This window comes from Carcharodon carcharias, chromosome 17 (assembly GCF_017639515.1).
Source record: "Carcharodon carcharias isolate sCarCar2 chromosome 17, sCarCar2.pri, whole genome shotgun sequence".
Taxonomy (NCBI): Eukaryota; Metazoa; Chordata; class Chondrichthyes; order Lamniformes; family Lamnidae; genus Carcharodon; species Carcharodon carcharias.
The window spans coordinates 13,158,713-13,175,794 of record NC_054483.1 but is presented as its reverse complement, the minus strand read 5'-3'; the positions used below and the strand labels follow the sequence as shown (position 1 = coordinate 13,175,794).

The 17,082-nt window shown below is 42.2% G+C and overlaps 1 protein-coding gene across 6 annotated transcripts in view; it reads left to right on the top strand.

Annotated features, from left to right (window-relative positions):
• Positions 1-17,082, top strand: part of zgc:110329 (uncharacterized protein LOC550500 homolog) — a 188,675-nt gene that overhangs the window by 66,189 nt on the left and 105,404 nt on the right. For 4 of the 6 annotated variants that reach the window (XM_041209086.1, XM_041209083.1, XM_041209087.1 and 1 more), the window contains exon 3: positions 7,969-8,043. The exons of the other annotated variants lie outside the window; for them this stretch is intronic. In XM_041209086.1, the coding sequence (XP_041065020.1) occupies positions 7,969-8,043 (75 nt within the window). The remainder of the gene's footprint in view (positions 1-7,968; positions 8,044-17,082) is intronic. 6 annotated transcript variants of the gene reach the window in all.

Here is a 17,082-nt window from a genome sequence, read left to right as displayed (position 1 = left end):
AAATAAAAATGAGGTGAAATATAAGCTGTTTGAGGGCAGTGGGACAGGTAGAGCTCGATAGGTGGATGCAAAGGAAAGATTGCCAAAGATGTCATAGACAAAAGGACAAAGGGGCGTTGATGGTGGTGATATTAGCTAAAGGATGTGCTAATGCTGACATCACGGATAGAAAGCAGGATGAGCAAGTGACAGATGGCCCTAGTGAGGGTGGAGTGGGGGGAAGGGATCGAAATAGGCTAGAGGTAGAGATAAAACAATGGTTGGAAATAAATTTTAAAATAATAATAGAAATAAGAAAAATATATTATAAAAAAAAATAATAATTATTAGGAAAAAGGGGATCAGAAATGGGGTGGGGATTGGGGAGAGAGTTTATGATCTGAAGTTGTTGGACTCAGTATTCAGTCCGGAAAGCTGTAAAGTGCCTAACTGGAAGATGCGGTGCTGTTCCTTCCTCCAGTTTGTGTTGAGTTTCACTGGAAGCTCACCCCCACTAGGGCCATCTGTCACTTGCTCATCCTGCTTTCTACCCTTAATGTCAGCATTAGCACATCCTTTAGCTAATATCACCACCATCAATGCCCCTTTGTCCTTTTGTCTATGACATCTTTGGCAATCTCTTCTTTGCCTCCACCTATCACTTGCCCTCTATCCAGCTCCACCTGTCGTTCCCATCCCCCTCCCCCAAAACAGCTTATATATCACCTCATCTCTATTTCTCTTCAGTTCTGATGAAGAGTCATATGGACTTGAAACGTTAACTCTGTCTTCCTCTCCACAGATGCTGTCGTACCTGCTGAATTTTTCCAGCTATTTTTGTTTTTGTTTCAGATTTCCAGCATCCGCAGTATTTTGCTTTTATATTATTATAGTAAATGCAGGAATTGGACCGGTCCATCAGTAAATGCAGGAATTAGATCGGTCCAGGAGTAAATGCAGGGATTGGACCTGTCCAGGAATAAATGCAGGACTTGGGCTGGTCCAAGAGTAAATTTGCCCTTATCCCTATCTCTAGATAAAAAGGTGATATGATTGTGATCTTTATAATAATAAAGAGGTTTGATGGGTAAATAATTTCCATTGTGGGGGAGTTCAATGATTAATAATTCCAATAAGGAGTTCAGGAGGAACTTCTTTCCCTAAAGAGAGTTGAGAACTTGGAGCTCACTGCCACACCTTGAGGTTGTGCTGATGGGCATGGACATATTTAAATTGGAAGCATGATGAAGTACGTAAGGAAGAAAGGAATAGAATGATAGAGGGAGATGAATTAAAACTGATGCGGTGACATAAACATCTGTACAGACCACTTGGGCTGAATGGCCTGTTTCTGGGCTGTCACATTCTTTATATCCTAAACTTTATGTAACTGAAGCACAGCTTCCACCTCTTTGTATTCCAGATCCTATGCGGTGAAGGCTAACATTCTTTTTAAAAACATTTTTGTTGTGTCACAAGGGCGCAGAAACAATGTACTGGCTGTCTGTGAATTATCAGCTCATTCTGACCATGTCACCACTGTAAGATTTTAACAATTCGAGCTCCTCCACAAGCTAGAGCACCTCAGCTAAGAGTAAGGCACTGAGTCAATAGCCTGCCAGCACACGCATGTACCCCAGTGACTTACAACCTTCTGAAGACATTTCCAAATAGTGGGACAAACTGTTCTCCTCTTAATAGGATTTCAACAACATGCTTGCTGTAATTGGATATTGGAACTGTCTAAGCAATTGGGAGTCAAAGGAGTAAGAAAGAAATATGTAAGTAACATTTACAAAGCTCCATCCAGTTAGTGCAGGGAAGAGCAGTAAAAGTGGCTGCAATTTAAATGTTTACCTGAGGTCTGTCAGATTGAGTTGAACAGTCACCTGCTCCCACTTATCCTGTGTCCCTCATGTGTGTGTCTTGTTTTAGTAATGATTGGTCATGTACTGCGGGAATGCTCGGAGGAAGACACTGTTTATTTATTTAAAATCTCTCATTCCCAGTTGGATGATACAGTCATGAAATATAATGCAATTATGCTTCTGTAAATACTGGCTGGGAGTCCTTGGTAAAACTTAGGAAGCCCACAAGCAGTTCAAGTTTCAGAGTTCATAATTTTCAGAGTTGCCAGTTCTAGTGTCCAACACATAGTGGAGGTTTTAACCTCTTTCTCTCCTGCCCATGACACAAGAAAACACTAGCAATCAACAGCTGAAATTCATGTACCACTACTACTACTTTTTGCATGTTATATTCACAAATGCATTGACACAATTGAAGGTTGGAGGAGTAGAAGTAGATTGGAGCTCAGTCATAGAGTGGAGAGGGATGTGCGCTGTACTCAGATTGTGATTTTCTAATCTTTTTTGGTTGTCAAGGGTCTAATTCAGACAGAAATGGAGCTGAGAGACACATCATGACTTGCACTATAAACTCCATTCTCTTGCCACCTATTCCATTCCTCACCTTGGTCATTGTCTGAGCCCGATAAGATGATTCACAACCCCAACATCACAGATTTTTATCGCTCCATCACAACCCCAACATCACAGATTTTTAACGCTCCACTACGCTTTCGGATGTCTAGGCTGGAAGCCCTGAAAATCCCTCCCAAATCTCTCCATTTCTCTCCTGCTTTAAAACCTACCTCTTTAACCAAACTCTTACAGCCTTACTGTCACCCCATGTGGTTCAGTGTTCATTTTTATTTTGTCTGATAATGCTCCTGTGAAGCACCTTGAATCATTTTACTGTGTTAAGAGATGCTATACAAATTCAAGTTGTTCTTTTTGTACACTTTGCAGAAACCAGCATAATCAGTGGCTGGGACAAAATGTCAATTCCTTTCTCCCACTGTTTGTGGCAGCACTATCAGCAGAAGGACTTCAGTAGTTCAGAGAGAAGACTCTATCACCACCAAATCAGGGCAGCTAGGAATGGGCAATAAATACTGCCATGCCAGTGATGCCCACGTGCTGTGCACAAATGGGCTTGGGGACAGGTTAGCGACCTGCCAATTGGCTGAATTAAAACATGGGGGAGAAAGGTCCTCCTTTGATCTCAATCACAAACACTTGCAACTGGATCACACACAAGGAAAGAACTTGCTTATCCAGTAGACCGTCATCCTTAGGCCATCCCCAAGTACTCCAAAGCCACTTGATTGAATTTGGAAGTGCATTCACTATTTTCTTTGGGCAAACACTTCAGCCAATTTGTGCGCAGCAAGTTCCCAGAAATAGTAAATGAATAAATGCTCAGCTAACCTGCTCTTTGTAGTGGGAAGCCACCATTAGCATGGAGAGTGGGGCTCAGAATGACATATCTCCGACACTTCCTCATTTCTACTGAGTCTCACTGTCAGCAGCAGAATCTTGCAACTTCTGCCTGCTGATGTTTTGGAGCTGAAGTGAAAACTTTCCTGAGCAAGGAATGTTTCTCCTGCAGTTACTGAACACTGAAGTGGTGAACAACTTCCTTTTCAAGTCACCAATTGTCATCTTTTATCTAATAGGTTTTCACATTGTCTTCAGCAGGGATGTGACTTGCTACTAATTTTCCATCAGCTTTAAGGTTGAAGGAACCAAGACAGTTAATTATTATTTAGTTTTAATTTCTATTATGTCGGATTTGGGCTGAATATTTTCTGACACCAGATTTGTCATTTTGTCTGTCGTGTGCACCTGTTCTGCTGCACGCACAAATCAACAGACTGGAACAGTGTCAGCAAAACATGCAGAGTGAATTACTGGGTTCAGAGAAATTAATTCAGACCTCTTCCACCAAACACCAATCCATAGAGTAGGCAACCGCACTGCAAGAATCGTGTGCACAATTGAGGTTCTGCAGTGTTGCCAGAGGTGTCATCTCCCTTTACACATGAAATCTTTATTTCCCTCGTTCTCTTTATTCCATTGTTTTTGTGGGATCTTCCTGTGAGCAACTTGGAAACCGGGTTTGCCCTACAGCTGGAAACTAACTCACCATATGTAAGACCCACGTCGGAAGATCCTGCCTCATTAAAGACTAACACACGCTTTCCATGACTCCACCTGCTTCCTGACAGCTCCTCATTGATAAGAAATCTATAGAATTGACAAATAACCAAGGAATGTTGGCGCTAATGGTGCTCATTTAAAAAGAGACCCTGGCTCTCTTGGGACAATTGCAGTGAGGGAGATTTTGAAGTGGGGTCCACCAGTAATTTATTAATTTTTATAATGAACTAGATTCTTGCCATTTGATTTGATGCTGGTGACTTATTGCAGTCTGCGTGTGGGTGCGCTGAAGTCAGCATTCAGTCTCTTCACAATAGTTGAATATTAATTTGAACTTACGTGCAAGTAAATGGTTCTGCTCCCTTGTTATCTTGGATATTGATTTGCAAACCACATTATGCATTAAAGGAGTATTTCTGCCAGGATTCATTACTGTAATGTGTTACTGTATTGCAGACTACTAGCCCTCTAAATGGTGCAGGAATCTCTCATTAGTCACCCTCTGACATTACAGCGCTCCCTCAGAACTATCTGTCCAACAATGCAGCACTCCCTCAGTACTGACCCTCCAACAGTGCAGAGCTTCTTCACAACTGATCCTCCGACAGTGCAGCACTCCCTCAGTACTGACCCTCCAATTGTGCAGAGCTCCCTCAGTAATGACCTCTAACAGTGCAGCACGCCCTCAGTGCTGGCCCACTAACAGTGCAGCATTCCATCAGTACTGCCCCTCTGACAGTGCAGAGTTCCCTCAGTACTGACCCTCCGACAGTGCAGTGCTCCCTCAGTACTGCCTCTGCAATAGTGCAGTACTCCCTCAGTACTGCCCCTCTGATAGTGCAGCGCTCCATCGGTGCCGACCCTCCAACAGTGCAGGGCTCCTTCAGTACTGCTCCTCCAACACTGCAGCACTCCCTCAATACCACCCGTCCGACAGTGCAGCATTCCCTCAGTACTGCCTCTCCACAGCACAACACTCCCTCAGTAATGCCCCTCCACAGTGCCGCACTCCCTCAGTACTGCCCCTCCAACAGTGCAGATCTCCGTCAGTTCTGTCCCTCTGACTGTGCAGAGGTCCCTTATTACTGTCCTTCCGATAGTGCAGCACTCCTTCAGTATTGACTCTGACAGTGCAGTACTCCCTCAATACTGACCCTCTGACAGTGCAGTGCTCCCTGAGTGCTGTCCCCAACAATGCAGTGCTCCCTGAGTGCTACCCGCAACAGTGCAGGGCTCCTCAGTACTGCCCCTCCCACAGTGCCACACTCCCTCAGTGCTGCCCCTCCAACAGTGCAGAGCCCCCTTAGCACTGCCCCTCCGATAGTCAGTACTCCTTCAGTACTGACTCTCTGACAGTGCAGCACTCCCTCAGTACTGACCCTTCGGCAGTGCCGCACCCCCTAAGCACTGACCCTCTGTCAGTGCATACATTCCCCTAAGCACTGACCCTCTGATGATGCAGCACTCCCTCAGTACTACACTGAAGTCTAAACCTGGATTATATGCTCAAATCTATGAAGTGGAACTCAAACCCACAACAGTTGATTCAGAGAGGAGAGTGCCACCACTGAGCCTCAGCTGAACACCGATACACTTCACAGCAATGAAAATCCGATATGCTTCTTCTGCCTGCAGCACCTTGGGGCACAGGCAGCAAGTGTCCATTTCCAACCCTGCTCCCATTGAGATCAGGAACCTGAAGATAGATATAATTCCATCTATTGCCAGAGAATGCTGGAAATACTCAGCAGACCGAGCAACTTCTGTGGAGAGAGTTTTCAGATCAGTGACAGATCATCGAGCTGAACTGTGTTTCCCTCTGCCTGAGCTGCTGAGTATTTCTGCCCAGATATCACTGAACCCGGAATCTTCCTGCACTTTGTGGCTCAGGACCATTCAGTGGTGAAACTATTTGCTGAATCGTTGAGAGAAGACAAGCCACTTTACGGAGTTGTATGTAATGGCTGGTTCTGTCAAGGCAATGAGCCATACAGAAGACTGAACTGATCTCCGTCATGGAGGTTATTATAAATGGCCTGAGTGGCCCTGAGTAAGAAAGGGGGAGAATTGGCCAGAATTCCAGGCACTGCCCTGTGATTCATGCTGTAAAGCGTGTGGAGATGAGGGGAGAGTTTTAGGCTCGGCTGTCGCCTCTGGCCACCACAGTGATTGCACTCGAAAAGTGGCTAGTTACTATAGTGTGAGCACCACTTGTGGAGTTATGGCCAAGAATGAGTCAGAGTCTTTTGGAAGGCTAAGTGAGGAAGGGGAAACAGCTCTAATTGTTAGGTTGCAGAGGTGGCTAAAGGTACTGCACTGAGGGAGATGGGAAAATGAGAGATATTCCCTGTAGTGAGGGGAAGCCATAACATAGAGCTTAACAGAGCTCTGAATGAATTAGCTTTGGATGTACTCAGGAAAATGGACTGTGTTACAATGAGTATTGCTGTAATTAAAGTCACTTGAAACCAGATTGAAAAATTCTTTATCCAAGAGTGAAAAAGTAATGATGCACTTGTTTTGTTCCTACACTCAGAAAGACATTCCCCTTAGATTTTAATTTCAATAGTGCAATGTTCAAGATGCTTCAACGTTTTTGTTGATGGCAAAGTGACTGTGCAGAGTGAGTGCAAACTCCTAACCATAATGATTCGAGGACTGATGAATATTAAGTTGTCCTCGGGGAAAACAAGCTAATTATAATTGTTGCATAATAAATTAAATGGGTCTTCAGGAGAAAGGAAATGCATTTTCAATTAAATTCATCATAACACTGTCAAAAAGCTGAGGATAATCTGCATGTGATTTTCTGCTATGGTGGGATGATGGATGATGCAATCCCCTCATAAAGTTTTCATCTCATAAACACAAGGTATATAAAAGGGATGAGAAATACCCAGTGCATGTTGTTCCCAATTCTTGAGACTGCAGTTTGTCCCATGGTTTTGTTGAAGTGACAGTAAGTTGATGGCTAGGTTTCAATATGTCTCTTCAAATAATGATTGAACTACACTGTATGAATAAAACCAGGGCAAGGCTAGGAATACTCGTAGCAACACAGACAGAATCCATGCAGGGAACAGATAGCATTGTGAGGAATGTTATGGACCCAAAGTGTTGACCACCTGCTTGCTGCTGGCTGACTGACCTGCTGTATGGTTCCCTGCCTTTTTCAGATTTCCAGGACTTGTGGTTTTGGTGTTGGTGATGAATCAGACCAGGCTGATCGGGTGAAAAGTTCATTCCTCTGCTATGTATGTGAACAGACTTTGAGCAGTCTCCATCTCATTCTTCATGCCCTTGACCCTCAACCCCAGTTCAGCATGAAATTGGCTGCCATTCTCCCAAAGGCCATAGGACGTGGAGGGGGAATTGTCACAATGACGCAGTGTGGTTGAGAGCTGAAAGCTTTATATCGAACCTTACTTGATCTGGATGTGCTCCAACTCACGCTTTTTGTCTATCTAACACTTCTTTCTCCCTATCATTAGCGGCCTTGCCTTCAGTTGCTGAGGCCCTAATCTCTGAAATTCCCTCCTTAAACCTCTCTGTCTCTCTCCCTTCTTTTAAGATGCTGTTTAAAACTTATCGGTTTTACCAAGCATCAAGTCACTTATCCTAATGACTTCCCATTTCACTTGTGCAGGTTTTTGTCTGATTATGCTCCTTTGAAACATTTTAAGTTTTATTATTTTAAAGGCGCTATATAAATGCAATATTGATGGCAGTGATAGTGGATATAACAATCCTTGCCAGGGAAAACACAAAATCTATTTAAAAAGAAGTGTATAAATTCTGGAGATAGGTTCATCAGAAATAATCATCATTAAGTCCATAGGATGCCTCCTACCCTCAGGTGTGCTCAGTTAGTAAAATCTAACCTCTCAATTAACCCTTTGATCAGAAAGCTGTTCACCCATATTAATCTTAGTTATTGCCACTGTTTCAGCTCATAATTTTTTTTATCTTCTTGACTTTCCTGCAGTTTAAGTGGACGCTTGTCACTGTGGTGGTGCTGCAGTTGGTTTTCATAATCGTCAGCCTTTTATGCCAGAATAAGGTATGTAGGTTTGTCTTTCCTTTTATAATGTACTTCCCATCCCTCACCCCACTCCATTCAATCTTCTCCCATCCTTCTGAAGGCAAAAGCTCCTTGACCCATGATCTGCAGGTATCAGTCATCACACCTCTTTAATTCCCTTAAACCAATATCGTTCAATGTGTGATGGAGCCAACGCTCGCGCGTGTGCGTGTGCGCGTGCGCGTGTGTGTGTGTGTGTGTGTGTGTGTGGTGGGGGCGGCGAAGGTGCCTGATAACCGAACACAGGGTTGGAATACTATTAGTGCATTCAACACGTCCACTGACTACAGAAAAGGCCAGCATTGGTTAGTTGCTGTTGTCATGTAGCCCCTGTGCCCTTATATTGTGAATTTGTGCTTATGAAGGATGCTCTCTGGTGATGGGGCAACATTTATTTATTCCATCTACTAGAATTCCCCTTCTATTAAGCCATTGAAAGAAATTCTGTAATTTTGGAAACTATTTCAGTGTTGCGCCTGATTTTCACCAGTCCATCATTGGCAGACATGCCTTCAACTGCCTAGGCCTGAAGCTCTGGAATTCCTTCCCCAAACCTCTCCGGCTCTCTACCCCCTTAAAACCTACCTGTTTAACCAAGCTTTTGGTCACCTATCACAATATCTTTTAAGCGGTGTCTTTCTTTGTTCAATAACACTGTGAAGAGTCATTGGACATTTTCGTATGTAAGTTGTTGCTCTCAGTAGGATTGTCAGCAGACTGAATTGGTTGCATTCAGAGATTATACAGCCAAATGACAAACAGTGAATCTGCAAGGTCTGTGTATAGTCAGGTAGATTGTTTCTCATTATCATGCAGGAGCAGGTACAATAATGATATTGGTACTGTGATGGGAAAACAAAAATAATTTGGGCCCCAGATACTGAATGTGCGCGTGAGTAGGACAAGGACGTTGATCCAGGTCTCAGTTCTGAAAGCCAGAAATTGCACCCTGGATGAGGAGATTGTTTGAGGCAGTCTCCGGGCAACTCTGGATATGAGAAACACAATAATCCTGGCTCATTCAATCTCAGCAATCGATCAAACTATTTCAGAAGCAGCAATCTGCTGGGCCTGTGCGACTGTGCTGGTCACACAAGTCCAGATAGATAGAGAGCCTTCAGCCTATATCATAATTCAGAGCCAAACAGCTAGTGAAATGACAAATGTGATGGAAAAGGCTTGTTCATAGATGCTGGCTGAATGGGCATTATCTAATGAGGCTAGCTTCACTCCTGACATCCTATTAACATTCTGTGGGCCAGTCAATTTGGCTAGTTCACAGTCTATGACTGAATACTCAGGTCATCCAGAGAAGCTACCTAAAAAAAAAAAGTTCTTCATTTTTAGTGTCACATCATTAGGGTATTCCACTTTCACTTTTCAAACCAGAGGGAACTTGACAAATGCAACCTGTGAAGTCATCCAAGCTGCATGTTGTTGTCAAGGGGAAATCCAACTTTTAGCCAGGTTGTTTCAACAGCATGTGGGATACAGTGGCAGAGTGGTTATGTCACGGACCGGTAATCCTGAGACCATCAGGGCTAATAATCCAGAGAATGAGAGTTCAAATCCTACCCTGGTAGTTTGAGAAAGTCTTTTAAAAACCTAGAGATCAATCGAGAGTGTATTAGTTAAAAAAAGTGACCATTATAAAAACCTAACTGGTTCAGAGAAAGAAGCCCCCACCCTTTCCTGATCTGATCTATGTGTGACACCTATCGACTCGTCTGTTCACTCTGTATCAGAGGCAGCGGCATAGTGGTATTTTCACTGGACTGGTACTTCAGAGACCCAGCATAACGCTCATGGTAGATGATGGAATTTGAATTCAATAAAAATCTGGAATTAAAAGTCTGATGAAACCATTGACGATTGTTGTAAAAGCCCATTTGGTTCACTGATGTCCTTTAGGGAAGGAAATCTGCCTACTTGTGACTCCAGACCCATAGTAATGTGGTTGACTCTTAAAATTCTCTTTAAACAGGGGCAATTAGAGAGCAACACCCACATCCCATGAACAAATAAATTTTTTAAAAATTCCAATGAAAAAGTAGTGGTTCAAGAAGAAAGCCCAACACACCTCCTCGGGGATAGGCACTCATTACCTCTATTCAGGGACCTATCCTCTCCCTCAACCTTTCTACTCAACAGATTTCCATCACACTTTCCTATTAACTGTCGCTAAGTTGACGACCTTGTCTAACACGAAAGTCAAAAGATGGCAGTTGCTAGAGAGAGAAAAGTTACAGACCTGAAATGTTAACTCTGTTACTGCCTCCACAGATGCTGTCTGGCTTGCTGAGCATTTCCAGGATTTTCTGATTTTGTTCCTTCTCAGGAGTCTGTTCTAATCTTTGAACTTTGAAAAAGATTCATTCTGGACATCTATTGTCCATCCCTAGATGCCCTGGAGAAGGTGGTGATCCAACTGAGTGGCTTTTTGGGCATTTAAGAGGCAACCATGTTGGTGTGGGACTGGAGTCACATTTAAGGTGAACCGAGTGAGGACAGCAGGTCTCCTTCCCTAAAGGGAAACTGGGGAACCAGTTGGGTTGAGTTTTTCCAACAAGCTTGATTACTTGAAAGAAAGTCAGTTTTTTTTCCCCAGCTACTGGCAAATGTTGTGTAGAGAAAGCAGCTATCCTGCAGCTATCTTTGCTTTTTAGCCAACACTAACTCAACAACACATTATTATTATCACTGTAGTTTCTACTATGCCATCACAGCACCCAATACCCACCACTAAGAACTGATTTCCAAACTGTTGCCCCATGTGCCGAGTTTGTTTGAGGTGATCAGTAACTGAACTGTACAGGTTAGTCGGGGCCCAGATTGGAGGTTTCGGGAACCAACTGAGGGCAGTGGTAATGGTCTAACTATTACCAGCTGGGTAAGCCTGCATCCTGGTGAACTGTCCCCCAGTAAGGATTCACAGTCATCAGGGAAGGGGCGCACACTGTTGGGGAAAAAGGAGCATAAAAAACATAAATTGTAAATGAATGAAGATATCCACATTCACAGCATAAGAATAGTGTAGACCCGATTGCTTTGTCACTAATTCTTTCTGGTGTGTAATCCATTTGTATAAATGTATTGATAAGCTGGCCAAGTCTAATGTAATGCACAATAACTTGCAATTATGCGACGCTGAGTACTTAGATATGTCTCACAGCACCTCGCAGAGTGGTGTCGAAAGGGATGTGGAGCAGGGCAGGGAAAAAGAAGAGGATATAAGGGGCTAAAGCACAGTTAAAAAACAAATGTGTTAAGAAGATTCTTGAAGGTAGGGAGCTGGCAAGGCAAGGACATAAGTAAGGAATGCATGGAAGTGTCAATTGTCTTTTTGACATCAGTGAACTGGGTGAGTTCCAAGGCCTTGTCTTGGACTGATAGCTGGAGCATGTGACCGCAGGTCTGAATGTGTGCATACATGCATACATGCAAATATGTAGTTGTATGTATATATGCGTGTGCATGAGGGTGTTTGTGTGTATATGTATACATGTGTGTTTGTCCACAGTTACTTTGATAGACTTTCTATGCCTTCCTGAGATGACTGACCATTTGAAACAGAAAGACTTGCATATATAAAGCACATTTCATAACTTTAGGTTGTCCCAAAGTGTTTTGCAACCAATGAATTTTTTCTGGAGTGGAGTGACTGTTGAGATGTTGGAAACAGGTCAGCTAATTTGTGCACAGCAAAGTCCCCCAAACAGCAAAGAGATCAGATAAGCCTTCTTTTTAATAATGTCAGCTAGGGGATAAGTAATGGCCAAGACACTTGGGGAGCTCCCCTGCTCTTCTGCAAAATAGTGTTGTGGGAGCTTTTACATTCAACTGAGAGGGTAGACAGAGCGTCAGTTTATCATCTAAAAGATGGATTGATCCCATTTTATACTTAATGTTGTATTTCAGTATGCATTAGCAGGTTGGGTTCACTGTGTAACACAGCATGCAGTACACACAAAGGTCTAACTCCCAATAACTAGTTTACTGGAACTCTAGAGCTTAATCTGGCACCAGTCTACAATGAAGTCAGGTCAGTCATGTATTAGGAATCAACTACCTCTCCCTGTCTCTGTCTATATGTATTTGTCTGTCCCTCCACTCTAATAGCCACATCTTTTCCATTGTTTCCCCAAAATGTCCATCAATCTGTCAGAATTAGGATTCTAAAGCAATCGATCTGAACATAAAATAAGTGATGCATTCCATATTCCATACCTTGTGTTTTATTTTTTTTTAAAAACTCGTCAAATGAATTTTGGGTTATACATTGTTGACTTGGACTAGTTTACCCATTGTCTGTGAATGACTTGTTTCTACCATTTGCCTTCAGTTACAGGCAGGAGAAAGTCTCACTTTGATAACCATATCACAATTTTTCTTCTTTATAACAATCAATCTCCTCTTGCTTTGGGCAATTTTATTGCTGAACTATGACAGAGTAAAAGACGTACGCTCAATGATATTGGTGACAGGCTAATAAATTTCAGAGTAATGTTGCACCTTGAGGTACCCAACATCCTATGACTGGGATCACAGCAACACAAGGCTGTGGGGTTAAGTTTCGGAAAATAAAGAAACACGTATTCGCATCATTCTGCCTCTGATCACATGCATCTCTCATGTGGTTGATTTCTGTCTCCACTCCGCACCAATTCTCAATTATTTCTTACACTCTGGTATTTCCAGGACTGTTTTGAAATCATTCGTTAATATGTGACCTTGTTGTTCCCAATACAAAATAACAAGATAATTCTGGATGAGGAAGGCCATTTAGTCGACTTTAGTTGAACCATTCAGGGAGATCCTAACCTCCCCCATTGTGGTATTGAATTTTTTCAGAAATGATTCCAGAGTTTTTTCCTCCACTACTCTACCTGGAAGCTTATTTCACAGTTTGGTCACTCATTGTCTGAAAAAGAATTTCCTGCTAACTGTCCTAAAGTAACTTTTTACCAGTTTGAACCTGTGTGCCTTAGTTTGATTCTCTACAATTTAAACAAATATTCTGAATTAACTTTTAAAATATCCTTAACAATTTTCTAGATACAATCTTCTATAAGACATCTGTTATGTACCTCCTCCCACAAAACACTCCAAGGTTCTCTAGCCTTTCTTCATAATTTACCTCTGACACTGCCCCCAATGCTTGAATATCTCTGTTTCTTGATGACCAGAACTGGATACAGTGTTGAAGGTGGAGTGACTAGAGCACTATATAGTTAAATCATCACTCACTCTGACTTCTGTTCTGCCACTCTGGCTTTGCTAGTTCAAAATTATATTGGCTTTGGAGATATCTGCTATTCATTGTTTGGACATGTTGAGGCTACTAAGACTCTGAAATCATTATCTACTTTGGCCATAGCTATTCAACACCATTCATGTGTTTTTCATTTTTATTTATGTGCATGGAGCCACACTTTATAATATTGACAGTAAGATCAACCAAGGTTTTAAACTTTTCTAACAAATGATTTATTTTTGTTAATGTTGAAACATTACAGATAGAAATGTTTACCACTTTAATGGTCAAATGTTTCCACTTCATATGACTTGGGGGAGATTAATTCTCCAGTTACCTCCTCCTTGGCGTTCTGCTTTGTCTCGTGAACTGCCTCTTCCTTTCACTTTAGAATGGCAATTCTTATTACCATTCTCACGGACACAATCAAGCTGCTGGTACTTTTCTGTTTCTCTTTCCCCTAGTTCAAAACAACAGCTGATATTTACAACAAATTATCTCAGGTTTTCAAGACTTCACAAGGCAGCTGCCTTATCTTTAACCTCATTATTTCTATCTGCCAGAGTGCGTAGTCTCAGTTAGCCTTTAAACAGCCGGAAGCAATAAAATTATACCAATTGAGCTTGGGCATTCTTCCCAGGCTGCAGTCTTGCACAGTCAAGTCAAACAGTTCTATCTTTCATCCTTTATTGAACCATACTCTACTCCTTTAGCAAACAAAAAAAATCCATATTGAAAAGTCCAAAGTCTTTCATCAGTTATGAAATTATTGGCCATTGGAATAAAAGGTGGTGCCACTGGGTGGGGAAACCTCCAGGAATGTGTCCACCTAGAGTTGGTAATGATGCTATTGCTTCATGTGTACAGGTCCTAGCTCAGCATTTTGGCTTGGCCTGGTGCTAAAGGCTGAAATGAGAAACCATCGTGGGATTCATGTGGTCCTGAGTTCTATATTACCTTATATTGTTAACAGTCATCCCTTATGTAGCAGGCTGAAGAATTCAATATTGGAAAGATGGGTAGCAGAGAGAGACCAATATGTCTGCAGCTCATTCACTTTTAAACTCAAGATGATGCAGCAACTCAGATAGACAAAGCAGTTCCACTTCACTCATACTGAAATATGTGGAAATTGAAATGAACCATGAGGAGAAAGGAAGGAAAGGCCCTTCAAAATGCATTTAAGCATTGGATAATTGACTAGCGTTAACCGTCAGAAGTGGAAGCCTGGCCAATAATGTACAGTCTCATGCAGTTCAGCTGGAGGTGAGACCTATTAACCAGATGCCAGGTAAAGCAATGTAATTCAGTTATTACAAACCTAGATGGAGCATTTGCCACATCAGTTACACTAATATGCTTACTTTGGATTGTGTAGGGAAAGTTCAGCTTTGACATTGATTGTATTTGCTCTACTCTCATTATATAAATCTTCCACTGTAAATTATTAAAGATGAGAACCATTCTTTCCCCGTCCTTTGTATTGAGGTGCAGTAAGATATTACATAGATGAACAGTCACTGTGCATAGAATACTAATGAAAGCAGCACACAGTTGTGCTACGTGTACAGTTATTTTTTCCAGCGTCAAGTATTCATTGTGCCGTGAATAAAGAAAGCCACCTACAAGCTATGCAAGACCTCATTTTAAGAAATTGTTTCCATGGCACCTAGGAGGCAGCCTGGAGATACAAGTGGCCATCTTGCTGATTACTGGTGAGACAGAGTGACTTACTCCCTCCAGCTCTCTGTATAGGCCAGCCATTCCTTTTACTTGCCGTCATTGATGGATTTCCCCTCAGTGCATTCGGCAAGCAGGGCACTGGAATTGCAACCATAAAACAACTGTGGCTTTATGCTTCTCTCAGTGCTGTGGAACCTGTAATATAAATACTGCCTGTGGCAGTTTTGTGTCATAAATACAAAGTTCGCCACTTTCTTTATGGGTTCAGTACAGTTTGTTTAAGGAGCTTTGTTTTGGGAGGGTAAAATGTGCCTACATTCCTGATAAAGGTGCATGCATGTAGGTGCAGTGTGAGGAAATAATCTGTCACAGTTATGATACACAGCCACCCTCCCCCCACATCCCACCATGGACTAGGTTCTTTGTAAGATCGGTTGCTGATGCTGAGTATAGGTGGTAGAGCAGTGTGAGGAGTCCTTTCTTCAGCTTTGGAATTTCCTCCCGAAACCTTTTTGCTTGGTGTCTCTAGTCTCCTTTATTAAGGTGTTCCTTAAAACCCAGCTTTAGATCACCTGTATAGTTAGGTGTCCACTTTTATCTGACAGTGCTCCTCTGAGGTGCCTACATTAAAGGTGCTATGTTGTCGCTGTTTGCAAATTCAATAACTCAGTGGATTATTCAGCGAGTAACACTAACACTATGTGCTAAGAAGGGCCCAGGTTTGATCCCTGATCTGTGCTGTATTTGTTAACCTTTGCTGGAACAATATTAGAGATGCTGAAATCATCTCTCACCAATAGAGGGCAAAAGATGGTTTTCACTTTCAAACATTATTCACCAGAGCTTGCAAAACAGAATGAGGCTTTTCAGCCCCTCAAGATTGTTCCACCATTACTGACCACTACTGCAGCTTCTTTTACATACTATAGTTGCATGTACCTTGATACCCAAACCCAGTGAAAATCTATCGGTCTTGGCCTTGAAAGCACCTAATTGTCTCAGTCTTTTGGAGGAGAAAACTCCACACTTCTACAGCTTTCAAAGATCCAAACAGGTAGTGTTTGTGTGTGAACAATGGACAAAGACCAGATTGTACTCAGCTGTGATATTCCCATGGTTAAATAGCTTGCCAGTGCTCACAATCAAGGATGAAACCTGACAAATGGCTGAGTTACTGGAGGGTGGTACATTCTGTGGATCCACGTCTGAAGCGAATTCAAGAACTTTGAGACAAAAAAATTGAGAAAAACCTGTTGAGAACAAATTATTAGCATCATTTGAAACAAAATCTGTCCCACCCCATCCCAAATCTAATGAAGGCATTTTTCAGGTGCTCCTGTAATATTTTCCAACCTTCAGAGCACTGGTGATGGCAGTGTCCAGTTTACAGAACACTTAGGAGGAACAGTGCAGTGGCTCAATGCAATCTTCAAGCTCATGAAGAATGCGGGAAGTTGGTGAGGTATTTTCCTGTTCATAAACTGAAGAGTTCTTCACAATTGCTCCTGTGGAATCATGGACTAATTCTGCACAGAACGAGACCATTTGGCCATTGTGCATGTGTCAGTGCTTTCTTGGAATTATCCATTTACCCTGCCCTTTCCCCAAAGGCCGATAATTTTTTTCCCCCTTCTCGTATTTATCTGATTCCCTTCTGAACGTTAATACTGAATATGCTTTACGGTGCATTCCAGATCACAGCAACTCACTGTGTGTAAAAAAAAAAATGTTTTCTTATGTCTCTGGTTCTTTTACCTGTCACCTTAAATCTGTGTCTTGCCACTGAAAACAGTTTCTCCTTATTTACACTATCAAAACTATTGATGATTTTGAACTCCTCAACCAAATCTCATCTTAACCTTCTCTGGTCCAAAGAGTAACCCAGTTTATCCATTGTCTTCACATAACTGAATTCCCTCATCCCTGCTTCTATTCTAGTAATTTCTTCTGCATTCACTCTAAGGCCTTGACATCCTTGCTAAAGTGCAGTGCCAAATTGAACACAATTCCCAAGCTGAGGCCTAACCAGTGTTTTAATATAGGGTTAGCATAACTTCCTTGCTTTTAACTATAAGCCTTAA